An 18,233-nucleotide genomic window follows, 5' to 3' on the forward strand; every position below is an offset into this window, starting at 1 on the left:
GGTCAGTGCAGACTCAATGGGCCAAATGGCCTCCTTCTGCACTGTAGAATCTATAATTGTATGATAAAGCATAGGAGCTGAAATAGGCCATTTGGCTCACTGGGTCTGCTCCGCCATTCAATGAGATGGGTCGTGCGATGGCTGCTCTTGGATGTTTCAAGAGTAGCCTAGTGCTTCACATCGTTAGTGTATGCTTAAACTGGACCAGATGCTGGGCAACACGACAGCTCGGTGACTATCACTGTTTGCTGTGCAGATACATGGATTTGGGCCAGTGTCTGTGGGAGTTTGCGCATTCTCCCAGTGCTTACATGGGTTTTCTCCGGGTGCTCTGGTTTCCTCCCACACCCCAAAGATGTGCTATTAGGCTGATTGGTGTAACAAATTGTCCCTAAATTAGTCTCTCCTCAATCTGGTTTCCAATGGGGAGTGCCACAAGCATAGACAAGGGTCATGGGTGGAGAGGGCTCTCACAATGTTGAAATGGCGGCGCGGGCTCATTGGGCCGAAGGGCCTGTTTCCCGTGCTGTGTTGTTCTTTGTTCTTTGAGATTATGACTGATTTGAATCCTCAACTTCACTTTCCTGCCTTATTCCCATAACCTTTGATTTCCCATACTGAGGTCTTAGCTCCTTTGATAAGGACAAGAAGATGATATATTATAAGGTTTTATTTAATGTATTGGTACCATCTCCTTTCTTATGGCTGATGTAGGTGTAGGGCAATAATTACAATTATTACAATTATTTTTGAACATTCAGATGTTCAAATGGATGATTACTTCAGCAACAGTCAACATTTTGATCTCTCATTTGTATTTGTGAATTGGGCAGTGAGTCATTATGGGTGGAGTTTTTATTACTTTATTATGGGGGGAGGTCTGTGGGGGTTTGGTGGGTGATATCTGTGTGGGGATGGGGGGAGCAGGCACGGTTGACCGATCCCACAGTATGCTGGGAGATCGGGGCGCCAACGCAATGGCTCCCTTTTCAGTCTGCAGCTGGCTTTCCGATATGAATAATCTCCATCCACTCCTCCACTCACAGGAATCATATTACAGCCTCTGTATTGTGCAGAGTGCCGTAAATTACCACTACTTATCTCACTCGACAAACGGGTACAAAAACATCCTGTTTTCTCACCCGTTCGACACTTAGAGAACTCCATCCATTATGTTTCACGGCCTGTTCTGGGCGAGTACAGCTGGACACTGGCATCTATGGGTGCATTAAGTGCCCGTGTTGCCAAAGTTTGTGCAGATGTGGTCTGAGGTTGTCAATGAGCTTTGCAGAACGTCAAAGCATGTCAGCTCTTTGTTGGTGTTCATGGTATCAACGTGTTACAGGGAAAGTTATACCTGTGCCAATGAATTTGTTGTTCCTTTATACAATAAATGCTGTGTGCTACTCTTGATAACACAACAACTGCTCTTAATAATACCATCACTCTGGCCAGTAACAGAACCATAGAGGATTCAGACAGGATCAGCATAAAGTAACTCTACTTTTTTTCTTCCCCATGTGCTTATCAAACCCTCCCCTTACATGCAGCCACAGTATTTGCTTCAACTGCCCCCTGTGGCAGTGAGTTACACATCTTCCACGCTCAAAGGGTGGAATTTTACTGGCACATCTGCCTGAGGTTCATATGATCCCGCCTGAGGCCAACAGAGAACGCTGTTCTCCGAGCTTCACCTGCCCCTGGAATCGGGCTGGGTGTGCCAGTAAATTTCTGGTCATGAGTAAGGAAGTTTCTTCTGAACTCCCAATTGGGTTTCTTGGTGCCAATCTTAAATTGAAGGCCTCCAACGGGGTTTCCCCAAAAGCGATAACATTCTGTCTGTATCCACTCCATTAAACCCTTCCCTAATTCATCCCTCAGCCACAGACCCAATCTGTGCACCCTTTCCTGATCTGTGTAACTGCTCACTTCTGTTATCATCTGTGCAAATGTTCGCTTCAACCTCTCCAGCGTCACTACATCCTTTCTATAATATGGCGACCAGAACTGCACACAGTACTCTCACTGTGTACTAACAATGATTCCATACATTTAGAATAACTTGGCCACTTTTCAATTCGATCCCTCTAGAAATGAAGGCCCATTGCTTGAGTTTTTTTTATGGTCTTGGTAGTATGTATGATATTTAGTGACTGGTCGATGTACACTCTGAGATCCCTTTGTTCTTCCACCTATCTAGAATTGCACCTTCCAAGTAATAAGTTAACCCCCCATTCTTCCTACAAGTGGGGGTCGTTGGCTGGCCAGCATTTATTCTTGTGCAGATGCCGGCGTTGGACTGGGGTAAAACAGAAAGAAATCCCACAACACCAGGTTAAAGTCCAAACAGGTTTATTTGTAACAAAAGCCGCAAGCTTTCAGGACAGCCTGTCCCTTCATCAGGTGGCTGGAACTCCCAACCACCTGATGAAGGGACAGGCTGTCCCGAAAGCTTGCGGCTTTTGTTACAAATAAACCTGTTAGGACTTTAAACTGGGGTTGCAGCATTTATTGCCTTCCCTAGGTGTCCCTACTCAGGGCACAGTTAAGAGTCAACCACCTTACTGCTCTGGAGTCACATGTAGGCCAGACCAGGTGAGGATGGCAGGTTTCCTTCCCTAAAGGACATTTGTGAATCAGATGAGTTTTTCTAACTACTGACAATAGCTTCATGATCATTAGAAGATTCTTAATCCCAGGTTTCCTTTTAAAAACTGAATTCAAATTCCACCATCTGCTGTGGTGAGATTCAAACCCTGGTCTCCAACGCATTAGCTAAGTTTCTGGATTAATAGTCTGACGATAATACCACTCAGCCATCGCCTCCCCAGTTTTGCCAATTATCTACTCACTCTACAAGTTTATTCATGATCTCCTGCAATTTGTTGCAACTCTCCTTGGTTTTACTTGTCATCCTCACTCCATCCACAATTTGGTGGCATCCACAAATTTAGAAATTGTTTTTATTCCAAAGAGCTAACTGTAAGAAGATTTTGTGATAATGGATCATCTAATGGAAAGGAAAACTGGGGGAAAAACTACTCAATTGCTCCAATTGTCTCTGGGACTACTTCCCGACTTTGATAAATTCATCTAAATTCCTGCTATCTCATATCAAAACACGCTTGTCCATTACACACGTGTTTTACGGATCTCAAATGATTCCTGGTTCCCTCAAATATTAATATTCTTCTCCCATGACTGTGTCCCTCCCTACCCCTGTAATCCCACCCAAATTACAAATTCCCCCACCCCCAAAATCTCTGATCTTCAACTTGGCCTCTTCCAAAGTCCGCTCCTTTCTCATTAACGGCACATGGTGATTGTGCCTCCAGTTGCCAGGGTCTTATTCTCTGGAATTCCCTCCCTAAGCTTCTCCACCAATCCTTTGATTCCTCCTTGAGGTCCAACTAATACTCCTCTCACTTGGTTCAGTGTCCATGTTTCCTCATGCTTCAGGGAGGAGGCTTCTCAACGTCGCTATATAAATGCAAGTTATTATTGTTGTACCGATTAAAGTGAAAATGTTACTAACTTAAGTTGCCACAAGACGGTTTATCCTGAACCCTGGCTAAGGCATAGCAGGCTTTGGGAGATCAGAGGGGTGATTCCATGATGTGGCATCACCAGGGGGCAAATCATCGAATTAATAAATTCACCATTTTGCTACTCCCCAAAGCTATAAAAGAAGTGACAAGAATAGAAAACACTCACATGCTGCGTCATGTTTAATTCACATCCTGTAAAGCTATATCAATTAACATGAAAAATATGTGTATTCTGCTGGAGGTCAAAGATCATCCACTGCACCTTACAATTAATGTTTCATTTTTGCTGTCTTTTTCTTCTTCAGCTCTTCCCTGTGGCGTTGCTTCCTCCGTTTCCCTCCTTCCTTTTGACCTGAGAAAATGTAGGGCAGCAGTTAACTAAATGGTAAAATTATAACATTTAGTGTAGTCTACATTTTGCCATTAATCCAATACTACGAGACCGCATGGTTGTCTCCAGTACCCCGCTCTGTGTGTGCACTCGCCAATGAATGTACAGAAGACCTAAAACAGAATCTTGCTGATCATGGAAAACAGATGCACATGTTTAGATTGTCACTCAGAGTCTGCGGTTAGATCAAGCATGATCTATACATTCATTATTCTCATTGTTATGGCACAGCAGAGGCTGTCCATATCCCAAAGTGTTACTTGGAACAAGCTGCCACAATGGTCTTGCAATTTGTATATTATGAAGAGTTATCTGAAGTCAAGTTAAGTGAATTCCAGGCCACTTGTGATGATTTTTAATATTAATTTTAAAATAAATAGAATACCTTTACACAGTTAACAGTAGAACATAAGGACATAAGAAATAGGAGCAGGAGTAGGCCATCTAGCCCTTCGAGCCTGCCCCGCCATTCAATAAGATCATGGCTGATCTGTCGTGGCTCAGTTCCACCTTCCCACCCTCTCCCCATAACCCTTAATCCCCTCTCTTATCAAAAACCCATCAACCCGCGTCTTAAAAATATTTAGCGAGGTAGCCTCCACCACTTCAACAGGCAGAGAATTCCAGAGATTCACCACCCTTTGAGTGAAGAAGTTCCTCCTCAACTCCGTTCTAAACCGCCTCCCCTTTATCATGAGGCTGTGCCCCCTAGTCCTACTGTCCTTTCTGAGCGGGAAGAGTCTCTCCACCTCTATCCTATCCATCCCATTCATCATCTTATACGTCTCAATGAGATCTCCCCTCATTCTTCTAAACTCTAACGAGTACAAGCCTAGTTTATTCAGCCTCTCCTCATAGCTCAACCCCCTCAACTCCGGTATCAGCCTAGTAAACCTCCTCTGCACTCCCTCCAAGGCCAAAATATCCTTGCGTAAGTGCGGCGACCAAAACTGCACACAGTACTCCAGCTGCAGCCTCACCAATGCCCTATACAGCCGCAGCAAGACCTCCCTACTTTTATATTCAATCCCCCTCGCTATGAAGACCAGCATCCCATTAGCCTTCCTGACCACCTGCTGCACCTGCAGGCTGGGTTTTTGCGACTCATGCACAAGGACCCCGAGGTCCCTCTGTAATTTACAAACATTTCCTAAAATGTTTTAGATTAAATAAACTCAAGGATCAAATCCCTCTCTTGATGACAAGAGTCTTTATAAATTCTCTAATTGATAAACTTCCAGTAAGATTACCACACAATGCCCTGCTGATCAAAGGGGAAATCTTACACAGCCCCTTCTCTCTGAGAATGGTAGAAAGACCGCTGTTCACAGGTCTAGCTTCAACACACATTTGTTTAAGATTTCACGGCCATAATCAGCAACCTTTAATCTCACTTTCAATATGTTTTTGCCTTTTGATCCTCCACGCTAATGTTTCTAAACTCCTTTAGAAGTTCCTCTTCCCAAGAATTTATCAACTATTATTTGTTATTGTTTTATGGCTAATAAAATATATAAAGTAAACTTACTATTTTGCCTCACATATTTACAATCTCCCAATTGTATACGTTTCCCATGAAATCGAACAATCAACTTTGAAATCACTACTCTTATCCACCTAATGTAAATTCCTGGTCAAGTTGTTTTTGCGTTGGGAGAAAACACAGCCAAATGGAAACAAGAAACAATAAGGCATGATCTAAAGGACTTGTGGCTTCCTGCTCTAACATAAAACTTGAGCCATTCATGGATGTTTTAGAATTAAATGTTTTGAACATTCATTTAAGGTAAGTATTTCACCTCAGTTTTCTTTTTCTATCTTTGTTCTTTTCATGGCATGTGGACATCACTGGCAAGACCCGCATTCGTTACTTAACATGATTGCCCTTGAAATGAATGACTTGTTAGACCATTTCAGGGGGCAGAAAGGAGTCAACAACATTGCCTGATTGGAGTCCACTTGCCAACCACTTCTTTCTCATGAAGTATAATTGTTATTGCTTTATATTTGGTATTCTTGTCAATGTCCTGATGAGTGCAAGATGAAAAGCTCAGACATGTGTCTTTTATCAGCAATACTCAAGCTCTGTTCTACCAAATAGAGTCATAGCGTCATAGCGGCCTAACGTGTCCATGCCAGCCTTTTTTAAACCCCTAAGCTAATCCCAATTGCCTGCATTTGGCCCATATCCTTCTATACCCTTTTTACCCATGTAACTGTCTAAATGCTTTTTAAAAGACAAAATTGTCTACTACGACCTCTGGCAGCTTGTTCCAGACACTCACCACCCTGTGTGTGAAAAAGTTGCCCCTCTGGACACTTTTGTATCTCTCCCCTCTAACCTTAAACCTATGCCCTCTAGTTTTAGACTTCCCTACCTTTGGGAAAATATATTGACTATCTAGCTGTTCTGTGCCCCTCATTATTTTATAGACCTCTATAAGATCATCCCTAAGCCTTCTACACTCCAGAGAAAAAAGTCCCAGTCTATCCAGCCTCTCCTTATAACTCAAATCATCAAGTCCCGGTAGCATCCTAGTAAATCTTTTCTGCACTCTTTCTAGTTGAAGAATATCCTTTCTATAATAAAGTGACCAGAATTGCACACAGTATTCCAAATGTGGCCTTACCAATGTCTTGTACAACTTCAACAAGACATTCCAACTCCTGTATTCAATGTTCTGACCAATGAAACCAAACATACTGAATGCCTTCTTCACCACTCTGTCCACCTGTGACTCCACTTTCAAGGAGCTATGAACCTGTACCCTTAGATCACTTTGTTCTGTAATACCTCCCAACACCCTACCGTTAACTGAGTAAGTCCTGCCCTGGTTCAATCTACCAAAATGCATCACCTTGCATTTATCTAAATTAAACTCCATCTGACCATTTCTCAGCCCACTGGCCCAATTGATCAAGATCCCGCTGCAATCCAAGATAACCTTCTACTCAAATGAGTATTTGAGTACTGTTTTGCAGTCCTATGGGGGTTTTTGTGACAGATTCCATTTGTCTCTTTTCACTAGCAGTGGTTTTTGCACAAGAAAAAGTCTCAGCTACACAGATTCACAGCTGATAATCTCACATTTCAGACTCATGCCAATGACAACCACTTCTACGCTTTCATTTGATAAAGTTATTCTCAGGAAAGGGGTGATGTTGGGAAGACTGTATTAATTACCCATCCTTAATTGCACTGAGAAGATGTCGCGAGGCTTTCTAATTGTGCTTCACAAGCAATGGTTTGGACAAATGCTAGGCCAACTGTAGAACCCCTTCTCATTAGCAGTAAAGCACATAGTCTGGACTGGAGTCACGAGTAGACCAGACCAGCTGGAAGGGCTAGCTTCATTTCCCAAAGTGATCCAGTTAACGTCTACAGAAAAATAAGTCAGCAACTTTAATGTTCTTTTTATATACTGCTAGCCCACAAATGATCAAAAACCATTTCCTAGATCAAATTTGAACACAATATCACTTTCACCCATCCAGTACCATAACCATAAGTCTACCACATCTTACGTTATTTTGCCAGCATAGAAATATATCAAGAGCTCAGATAATTAATTTGTGCATTAATGCTTTGAAAACTGCAATACAATATCTGCACTAAAATACTTTCCCATGATTTTAAGTGTGTTGTTGCCATGGTTCAAGAAAAATGGTGTAAAAAGTCTGACAACACCAGGTTTTAGTCCAACCTATTTATTTGATAATATTCTCACTAGCTTTCGAGGGGACAGCCTCTTCGTCAGGTGAATGGAGAGTTCTGGCCTCAGACAGCATTTTGGTAGATTGAACCAGGGCAGGACTTACTCAGTTAACGGTAGGGTGTTGGGAGGTATTACAGAACAAAGTGATCTAAGGGTACAGGTTCATAGCTCCTTGAAAGTGGAGTCACAGGTGGACAGAGTGGTGAAGAAGGCATTCAGTATGTTTGGTTTCATTGGTCAGAACATTGAATACAGGAGTTGGAATGTCTTGTTGAAGTTGTACTCTCCATTCACCTGACGAAGAGGCTGTCCCCTCGAAAGCTAGTGAGAATATTATCAAATAAATAGGTTGGACTAAAACCTGGTGTTGTCAGACTTTTTACTGTGTTTACGCCAGTCCAACGCCGGCATACCCACATCAAGAAAAATGGCCATGACCTATGTTGCTAACAACTCTGGATGAGTGGTGGCATGGTGGCACAGTGATTAGCACTGCTGCCTCACAGCACCAGAGACCCAGGTTCAGTTCCCGGCTTGGATCACCATCTGTGTGGAATTTGCACATTCTCTCCATGCCTGTGTGGGTTTCCTCTGGGTGCTCCAGTTTCCTACCACAGTCCAAAAGATGTGCGGGTTAGGTGGAGTGCCCATGCTAAGTTATCCCTTAGTGTCCAGGGGTCTAGCAGGGTAAATCCTTGGGGTTACCGAGATAAGGCTTGACTGGATTGTGGTCAGTGCAGGTTCGATGGGCCAAACGGCCTCTTTCTGAACTATATTATTCTATGATTCTAGGCAATGTGGTCCTGATAGTGTTGCCGACATCCTGGGAACAATTAATGCAAATTGTCCTCTTGCCAACTCGAACTAAGCTTGAAAACTAGCTCAGAAAAGCAACTTAAAACTATTTTCAAACGGGACCAAGTCTAAAAAGAAATGTCTTTGGTGCTCTAGTTAAAATGACATAATGCTATAGATGTGGCAATGTGGAGTGGCACGGTGGCACAATGATTAGCACTGTTCTTTCACAACGCCAAAGACTCGGGTTCGATTCCTGACTTGGGTCATTGTCTGTGTGAAGTTTGCACATTCTCCCCGTGTCTGTGTGGGTTTCCTCTGGGTGCTCTGGTTTTCTCCCACAGTCTGAAAGTTCAGGTGCATTGACCCGAACAGGAGCCTGACTGTAGCGATTTGGGGAATTTCACAGTAATTTCATTGCGGTGTTAATGTAAGCCTTACTTGTGACTAATAAATAAACTCTACATGATAATGGGTGAAACATGCAGAAATTCTCCTTCTGATGAATACAACAGGCCCGATTAAGCCAGTTTGTACTCTCAGCGGGGATCTTTATCTGTTGGCAATGCCTACCAGCAAACTACAAGCAACAGGCCAGTGGATAGGTACTGCAAACTGAGTTGGTAAATTATCCTTCAGTTCATGCACTGATGTTAAATCCTCCAAATCCTGTATGAAAATCAGCAGAGGCATTACAGAAAAAAAACAGTCTCGCACATAATTGGTTAGCTGTGGAACCTTTGGTCTAAATAATTTGTAAAAGAAGGCCTCAGTCATGCGGACACCAAAAAAAAGCCAGGAAGAACTTGTGTCTGAACATTACAATGCAGCAACATTTAGCCTTTACAACAAAATCACTTGCATCCAACTGGACTAAAAGGTTAAAAGCAGGTGCCAGAATCTGAAACAAAAGCAGAAAATGCTGGAAAATCTCAGCAGGTCTGACAGCATCTGTGGAGAGTGAATACAGCCAACATTTCGAGTCTGGATGACCCCTCATCAGAACTCAGGGTCGAGATGTTGGCTCAATTGTCCCTCCACAGATGCTGTCAGACCTGCTGAGATTTTCCAGCATGTCCTGTTGTTGTAAAGGTTGCTCCCCAGGTAGTGAGTTGCCAATCCTTTCAACAGTATAAATGAGGTTTTCTCTGATAAGAGACAGCGATTTCTCAGCCTTTTGGCTAAGATCAAATGTAGGATCAAGTGTGAGATCAGGTGCAATTACTATTCTTATCAACTCAGATCTAGCGTGTCTCCTTTGTAGGGGCCTTGAATTGGATTCAATTTGAATTTGAATTGGTTTTTGGATTAAGCAAGGATTAAAGGCTTGCCCCGTCCACTCTGCACCTTGGCTTTGTAACTTATTTATTTTTCTTATTTATTAGTGTCACAAGCAAGCTAACACATTAACACTGCAATGAAGTTATTGTGAAAACCTCCTAGCTGCCACACTCCGGTGCCAGTTTGGACACACTGAGGGAGAATTTAGCATGGCCAATGTACCTAACTAGCACATCTTTCGGACTGTGGGAAGAAACCAGAGCACCCGGAGGAAACCCAGGCACAGGGAGAACACTCAGATTCCACACAGACAGTGACCCAAGCCGGGAATCAAACCCAGATCCCTGGCACCGTGAGGCAACAGTGCTAACCACTGTGCCACCGTAAATGGAATAAAATTTACAACGGAAAAGTCCATCAATTCAAAACACTGGAAATCCACTGCTTATGGCATGAGGGCTGACCATTCGAATGATTAGTTGTGGTGCTCCCTAATTCTCCGCATGCAGAGTGCCATTTGCTCTAATGTTCAGGATATTAGTAAGCAAAACGTGATGGTTACAACCATAGACATCTATTTATATATTAAATATCTCTCTGGTGTGGTCAAGTGTCCAAAGTGGCCGTGTTCTTAATGAGAAAAAAACCTGTCCCTCTTTTTAAAGACTGTCGCTGGCTCTAAGAATAACACCTGGCAGAGAGGCTCCCTCATCTCAGAATGTATATTCACAATGACTGCTGATTGTGTGGGGTGAAAGGAGATTTTACACTCAGGGATTGCATGGCTTTTGAAGTCCCCAGTGAAGTAGGAAAATCATTTTGAAAGCTGCAAAGGAAATTCAGATTAGTTGGGGGTGGGGGTGGGGGGGGGAGCGGGGTGGGGTGTTGAAATGTGACAGCAAAATCAAACAGAAATACTACATTTAGGTCCGGTCCTCAGCTGCAATTTCTAAAACCCTTTCAATCACAGCAAACTCATTTCTGTTACTCACAGCACAACACATCTCTCTGCCAGTCGCTGGATCTTACAAATAAGGATGGTTAAACTGAGATGACATGAAAGCCTCAGCTGCCCCTGGAATCAAAGAACAAAGAACAACCCAGCACGGGAAACAGGCCCTTCGGCCCAACGAGCCCGCGCCGCCGCATCAGGGTGGGCGGGCCAGTAATATTCTGGCCAAAGCGTCCATTAAAATTAAAGTTGGGTCTTTAAGGAGGAAATTCGTAAACCAAGACCGCAATCCTCCTGTCTCGCCCACTGCTGATCTGTCAGCGCCGAGATTGGCGCAGTAACCCTGCAGTGCCGGCCTCCTGATCGCTGGCCAGCTCTGCGGCACTACATTGCTGCCCCTCCGAACCCCTCCACACCCCGACTATTGGCCCCTCCGACTTGTCTCGGCCAGCCCCGATCTTCCTGCGGCAGTCACAATTCAGCCCCCACTTCCCACAGTGCACTCCCCCACTGCAGCTTCCTCCTTCCTCTGACACACCCCCCCCAGCAGTCTAACCCCCTCCAACCCACCACAACCCCACCCCCTCCCCACCTTCCCTGACCCACCCCTGGCAGGCTAGCCCTCCTCTCCCCCTCCGACCCAATGGTCAGCTCTGGTCACTGGCCTCGCTCCGTCTGTCACCACCGAATGCAGAGCAACAACGGGACCCAATTTCTGGCACAGAACTGACAGCAATTGGACGGCTGGAGACTCGCAGAGGCCGTGGCGCCCAGGAGGAAGCCTGTCAAATGGGCTCCACTTTCGGGACTCATTGGACTTCCAGTGCCAGATTTTTATGGAATTCAAATTCCACCATCTGCCGTGGCAGGATTTGAACACAGGTCCCCAAAACATTACCCTGGGTCTCTGGATTACCAGTCCACTAGGCCACCTTGATTATAGTGGAAGGGGCAGAAGGGAAAGAACACAACTAAACAACAACTCGAGAGAGTTTAGTTTTAAGGAATTGGCTGAGGTTTAGTGAGTGGATTTTTTTTATAAATATCAATTTGTGTTTTAATCGAGAGAACGCTTAATAAAATCAGTGAAACATTGCAGAAGGACACCACTCAGTCCATAATGTCTGTACTGGCCCTTTGAAAGAGCAGGCATGCCTAGTCCCACACCCCTGAACACATTTGAGCATGCTCTATAACCCAAAGCTCTTCCTGGACTGACACTCATCAAAAAACTTTGAATTTTATATTTAAATGGAGCGCTGGTACGAAGCTCTTTTGGAAGCTTGTGCTTGCTGTTTGTTAAGAAATAGCATTCTTCTAAGAATGAGTTAGCATCACCCTGATACTGACTTCCTTCTTTAGTGCTCTGTGCTTACCACAAACCATGAGGAGGCCAAAGCTGGTTTCTCCAGATGGGGGCTAATACACTGAGCAATATAGGAAAACCTTATCTGGAGAATAGAATCATAGAATCCCTACAGTGCAAAAGAAGGCCATTTGGCCCATCGAATCTGACCACAATCCCATCCAGATCCTATCCGTATAACCCCACTTATTTATTCTGTTAGTTCCCCTGATGAGAGGAAATTTACAGCCAATTTATGGCCTAACCTGCACATCTTTGGAGTGTGGGAGGAAACCAGATCACCTGGGGGAAACCCACAAAGACACGGGGAGAATGTGCAAACTCCACACAAGCAGTCCCACCCAAGCCTGGAATTGAATCCAGGTCTCTGGTGCTATGAGGCAGCAGTGCTAACCACTGTGCCACTGTGCCAATCTAAAATAGCCTTTCGTATTTTGATCAATGTCCAGTTACTCAGTGTTCCACTTTCCCACTTCTTGGGCCTGATTTTACCATTGTGTTGTGCTTTTTTTGGGGGCAAAAACTTGGTAAAGTCGGGCGTGAGGCAGTTACTGTCATCCGCGCCCGCCCCATGCTGGTTTCCCCTTTACAAGGCCCAAAACCTTGCCTGAAACAGAGCATGTTGGCTATTTAAATGCAATTTGCATGCATTTAAATTGATTAATGGGCTGCATGCCCAACCTTACCGGCACTTTTCCATTTACCACTGCGTTCACCCATCCAGAATCAGTGCAAAACAGACATGCTCCACAAAAGTCCAATTTGAGCGCTTCAGTTAGTGAGGAGGCAAGTGTCAAGCATCCGACAGCTCTCTGCATGAGAACGGTTAGGGGGCTGGTGGAAGGTGGGTCTGACAGCTCTCTGCTTGAGATCGGTGGTGGGGGATGGGGCAGGAAGAGGCTGCCACGCTACCTGAGATCAGTGGAGGGGAAGGGGGGGTCAGTTGCCACTCTGCCTGTGATCGATGGGGAGAGAAGGTGATGGGTGGATCACTCTACCTGAGATCAGTGGAGGGGAAGTGGGGGGTCAGCTGCCACTCTGCCTGTGATCGATGGGGAGGGAAGGTGATGGGTGGATCACTCTACCTGCAATCAATGGAGGGGAAGGGGGGGTCAGCTGCCACTCTGCCTGATAGCGATGAGAAGGGAAGGTGGAAGGTGGATCACTCTACCTGAGATCAGTTGTGGGGAAGCGGGGTGTCCGCTGCCACTCTGCCTGAGATCAGTGAATGGGGGGAGAGGCCCATGATTGGTCTGGATGGTGGGAGAGTGGGGGGGGATGGGATAAGGGAGTCAATAATGTTGTGGGGGCAGGACAATATCTGTGGGAGCCAGGGGAAGGGATTATCTGGCTGGGAACGATGTGGCAGGGGAGCAGCATTCTATCATTTTTTCTGCGCATGCGCAGTTATGGACACTGATCGGAGCTGCAGGATTTCGGGCACGTTAAGCCCTGTGTTTTTCCAGGCAGAGTGTGTATGGGAGCATCTGAGAACGGGTTCAAAAGTCAGATCTAAAACACTCCCAGTTTCAAATCCACCCAGCACTTAGAATCAAAATGATAAAATAGGGCCCCTTGTCTTGGATTCACACCTGCTGGATTGGAAATTCCTCCCTCGTCAGGGACGCTGTAGGCCATTGCTGGTGATCCGACATCCTCATCCTCTTCAACGTGATACTGGTAATCGTATTTCGGATAGGACGTGGAATGCTGCCGTGAAGAACGGATGTAAGACGAATGGCCCGGCAGGGCCTGTTGTCCTCGTTGTCTAAGCTCTGTTGCTAAGGCATGTTCGTCTTCAATTCCTGGAACAGATGATAGTGTACAGTGCAAATTATAGTCAGAATAGAGCCCAGGCCATTTTGTTAGTAGAGCAAACATCCTCGCCGAAACTAAGTCATGTCACATCTCCATTGCTCTCTCTCTCTCTCTTGCCATAGAGTCAGTACAGTGAAGGTTTACCAGGCTGATTTCTGGAATGGCAGGTCTTTATATGAGGAGAGGCTTAGTTGATTAGGGTTATATTCACTGGGGTTTCGAAGAGTGAGAGGGATCTCATAGAAATTTATAAAATTCTAATAGGGTTAGACAGAAGAGATTCAGAATGAATGTTCCTGATGATGGGGTTCATACTTTGAGGATAAGGGATAAACATTTTAGAAATGAGGTGAGGAGAAATTTCTTCACCCAGAGAGAGGTGAATGTGTAGAACACACTACCTCAGAGAGTAGTTGAAGCCAAAACATTGGGTGATTTCAAGAAGAAATTAGATATAGCTCTTGGGGCTAAAGGGAATCAAGGGATTCCTGGAGAGACGAAAGTTGAGAGGTGACCTGATAGAGGTTTTTAAAATGTTGAGAGGAATAGATAGGGTGGATTCTCGGAGGCTATTTCCCAGGACTGAAATGGTCACTACGAGAGGACACAGGTTTAAGGTGCTGGGAAGCAAGTACAGAGGAGATGTTAGGAGTAAGTTTTTCACTCAGAGGGTGGTGAGTGAGTGGAATTGGCTGCCATCGGTGATAGTAGAGGAGAACTCGCTGGGGTCTTTTAAAAGACTTTTGGTTGAGTATATGGGATCTAATGGGATTGGGAGTTACAGATAGTTCTATGGCTTGGTAGGTATGGATGTGATCGGCGCAACTTGTGGGCTGAAGGGCCTGTTTGTGTTGTAGTGTTCTATGTTCTATGATATGGGGGGAAGGTGGGTTCAGGATATTGATTTTGAGGATCAGCCATGATCAGAATGAATGGTGGAGCAGGCTCGAAGGGCTGAATAGCCTACTTCTATTTCCTATGCTTCTATCAAAGATTGTGAGTTAATTCCTCACTCCAGGAGTCAATTTCCAGCAGGAAGACTAAACCCAACTGCACTCTCAGGTGGATATGAAAAATTGCCAAGGTACTACTTGAAGAAGAGAGAAGTTTCCCCAATGTTCTGACCAATACCTTCCTTCAACCAATATAATTAAATTAGCAGATGATCTGGCTATTCAGTCATTACTATTTGTAGAACTTCACTGTGTGGAAATTGGATGCTGTATTTCCCATATTACAACAGCGATTGCACATCAAAATATTGCTTTGGCTGTAAAATGCTTGGAAAGACCTAATGTCATGAAAGGCGCAGTATAAAGGCAAGTCATTTTCTTAATCTTATGGTGGGATTCATTTGTCAACTGTTTAATTTTAAACAGGTCAACCACATGTTTAAATAATGGACAAAAATGTCATAAAAATGTCAAGAATTCTTATGCTTGGATTATACTAAATAATTTTTAGACTTCAGTGGAATAGGTTCTAATTTAAATTAAACAATGCTTGGCAACAATCTATGAGTTATCAGTTAAAACTGGTGCATTTGCCATGGCAATGGCTCTACCAATCAAAGTCTACTTCCCAACTCTCATACAATATAAATTGTTGTTCCCTTTACAATCTGCGAATTGTCCTGATGAGTACAAGATGAAAAGATGTGACAATGTATATCTTTTCTTCAGCAATTTCCCTACTACCAAATAACTATTTTGTAATAGATTGATTTACATTACTATTTGATTCTGATATACTTTATGAACGTTGTGTCATTTTAATTATTCAATAACCCACACTTAATTTGGATAGAAAAAACGTCACATATATCAGCGCAGAAACACACACTACTTAAGGTTTTACTATTACTCTTTTTCAGAATCTATACTAAATTATTCAAAGCTTCACTTCAATAAGTGGATCACAAGCACAATGGTGACTTTGCGTATGAAACAAAGGTGGTGCCCACTGAAGTGGAACAGGATAAGCCACAGGATAATTTGAATATACCTGATTGGTTTAATTTGATTTATTATTGGTCACATGTATTAACACAGAGTGAAGAATATTGTTTCTTGCACATTGTACAGACAAAGCATACCGTTCATAGAGAATGAAAGGAGACAGTGCAGAATGTAGTGTTACAGTCCTAGCTAGGGTGTTGAGAAAGACCAGCTTAGTGCGAGGTAGGTCCATTCAGAAGTCTGAAGGCAGCAGGGAAGACGCTATTCTTGAGTTGGTTGGTAGGTGACCTCAGACTTTTGTATCTTTTACCCGACGGAAGAAGGTGGAAAACAGTATGTCTGGGGTGCGTGGGGTCCTTAATTATGCTGACTTTTAGGCAGATAGGTAGAAGATGAAATTAAATGCAGAGAAATGCAAAGTGCTTAACAAATCTAGGAAAGGTTAAATGGGAAGGGGTTATATACATGGAAGCAGTGAGATTAGCAATGAGTTGCTGATTTTAGGATTTTAGAAGGGTTGGAAAAACTGTTGGCCGGATTCTTTGACCTTGCCAGCAGCTGGGATCCTCCAATCCCGCTACAGTGAATTGGAGATTTGGCTGAATGCCAAACTCTCCACTCTCGCTGACAATGGTGGTGGGCCGTGAACATCGGAGAATTAAGTTTAAGTTTTCAAGTTTGTTTATTAGTGTCATACGTGGGCTTACATTAACACTGCAATGAAACTACAGTGAAAGGAATTCCAGCCTTTGATGAATGTTTCACCTTGGCCCGAATGATTGGGGACTGGGCAATACAGTTTGCATTTGAAAGGAGTTAAATTGAAAATCATTGGCTGGAAGTTTCCAGTCACCCATGCCCTGTTACCACTGTAAGCAAGGATGTAGAATTTGGCGCTCAGCCAAATCTCCGTTCACTGCAACCGGACAAGAGAATCCTGTTGGCATGAATGGCTGGAAAAATCCAACCATTATTTCAGTACGCCGATGGTAAACCTATGGAACAGGTACCCTGGGGGCATGGTAGGAGCAGACAGTATGTATTAATTCAAATGTGAATTAGATTGAACTCTTTCAGAAGATAGTATTTTGGAATCCAATATATGGGGAATTTGAGACATGACATGAACAAAGAATAAAGAACAAAGAAAATTATAGCCCAGGAACAGGCCCTTCAGCCCTCCAAGCCTGCACCGACCATGCTGCCCAACTCAACTAAAATCCCCTACCTTTCTGGGGACCATATCCCTCTATTCCCATCCTATTCATGTATTTGTCAAGATGCCCCTTAAAGTCCCTATCGTATCTGCTTCCACTACCTCCCCCAGCAGCGAATTCCAGGCACCCACCACCTTCTGTGTAAAAAACTTGCCTCGGACATCACCTTTAAACCTTGCCCCTCGTGCCTTAAACCAATGTCCCCTAGTAATTGACTCTTTCACCTTGGGAAAAAGCTTCTGACTATCCACTCTGACCATGTCCCTCATAATCTTGGAGACTTCTATCAGGTTGCCCCTCAACCTTGGTTGTTCCAATGAGATCAAACCAAGTTTCTCCAACCTCTCCCCGTAGCTAATGCCTTCCATACGAGGCAACATCCTGGTAAATGTTTTCTGTACCCTCTCCACAGACTCCACATCCTTCTGCTAGTATGATAACCAGTACTGAACACGATATTCTATGTGCAGCCTACCTAAGGTTCTAGGAAGCTGCAACATGATTTGCCAATTTTTAAACTCAATGTGCTAAGTATAGCATGATTGGAAGGAACAGATGACTTTGGATTTGTGGTTCCCATAGCTTTTGGTGACTGGTATTTTCCTTAGCCCCTTTATATGTCATTCGCACCATGGTTGCAATTAATAGCATTGCAATCTTTGTATCATGCGACTACCAGGATTGTTGAAGGGGCATTGGATAGATATTAGTTTTTATTTTTCATGTAATATCTATGCTCCATTTGCCAAGTCACCTGTGTCTCCACCCACTGACAAACGCTATTCAAAGCAGGTAACAGCGCTGCCATTGAATGTCATTCTGTAGATGGAAGAAAATTAATATCATTTTGCCAAATAGATAGTGTCAAATGAACATGGTAATGTGTATTGTCTCTGAAGGAAGGGAATTGTTTTATCAGTTGGTGAAATTGGAATTGTCATTCCTGTTGGGAAGATGCAGATGAGAGAGGCTCTTGGGGGGGAAATCCGAGTAGGTTAGAGAAATTTCAAATCATGGGGGATTCAAGTCACTACTAAAATACTGGCAATTAAGTAAAATGACCTCAGAACAATTTACCAAAGGAACTCCCTGCATAAAGGCAAATAATGAGATTTGAACAAGTTTTTCTGATTTAAACATATATTTTGGAACATTAAATGTATTAACCGTATTTTATAAAAGTAATTGTGC

General features: G+C 43.7%; 1 protein-coding gene across 1 annotated transcript in view; it reads right to left on the minus strand.

The window, feature by feature from the left end:
* Positions 1–3,710: 3,710 nt before the first annotated feature.
* dnajb6b (DnaJ heat shock protein family (Hsp40) member B6b) overlaps positions 3,711–18,233 on the minus strand; it is a 143,792-nt gene continuing 129,269 nt past the window's right edge. Inside the window, exons 9-10 of the mRNA XM_080212835.1 lie at positions 13,642–13,854; positions 3,711–3,900 (exon numbers count right to left, since the gene is read on the minus strand). Coding sequence (XP_080068961.1) covers positions 3,818–3,900; positions 13,642–13,854 — 296 coding nt within the window. The 3' untranslated portion in view covers positions 3,711–3,817. The remainder of the gene's footprint in view (positions 3,901–13,641; positions 13,855–18,233) is intronic.

This window comes from Carcharhinus amblyrhynchos, chromosome 2 (assembly GCF_965287045.1).
Source record: "Carcharhinus amblyrhynchos chromosome 2, sCarAmb.v2.hapA, whole genome shotgun sequence".
NCBI lineage: Eukaryota > Metazoa > Chordata > Chondrichthyes > Carcharhiniformes > Carcharhinidae > Carcharhinus > Carcharhinus amblyrhynchos.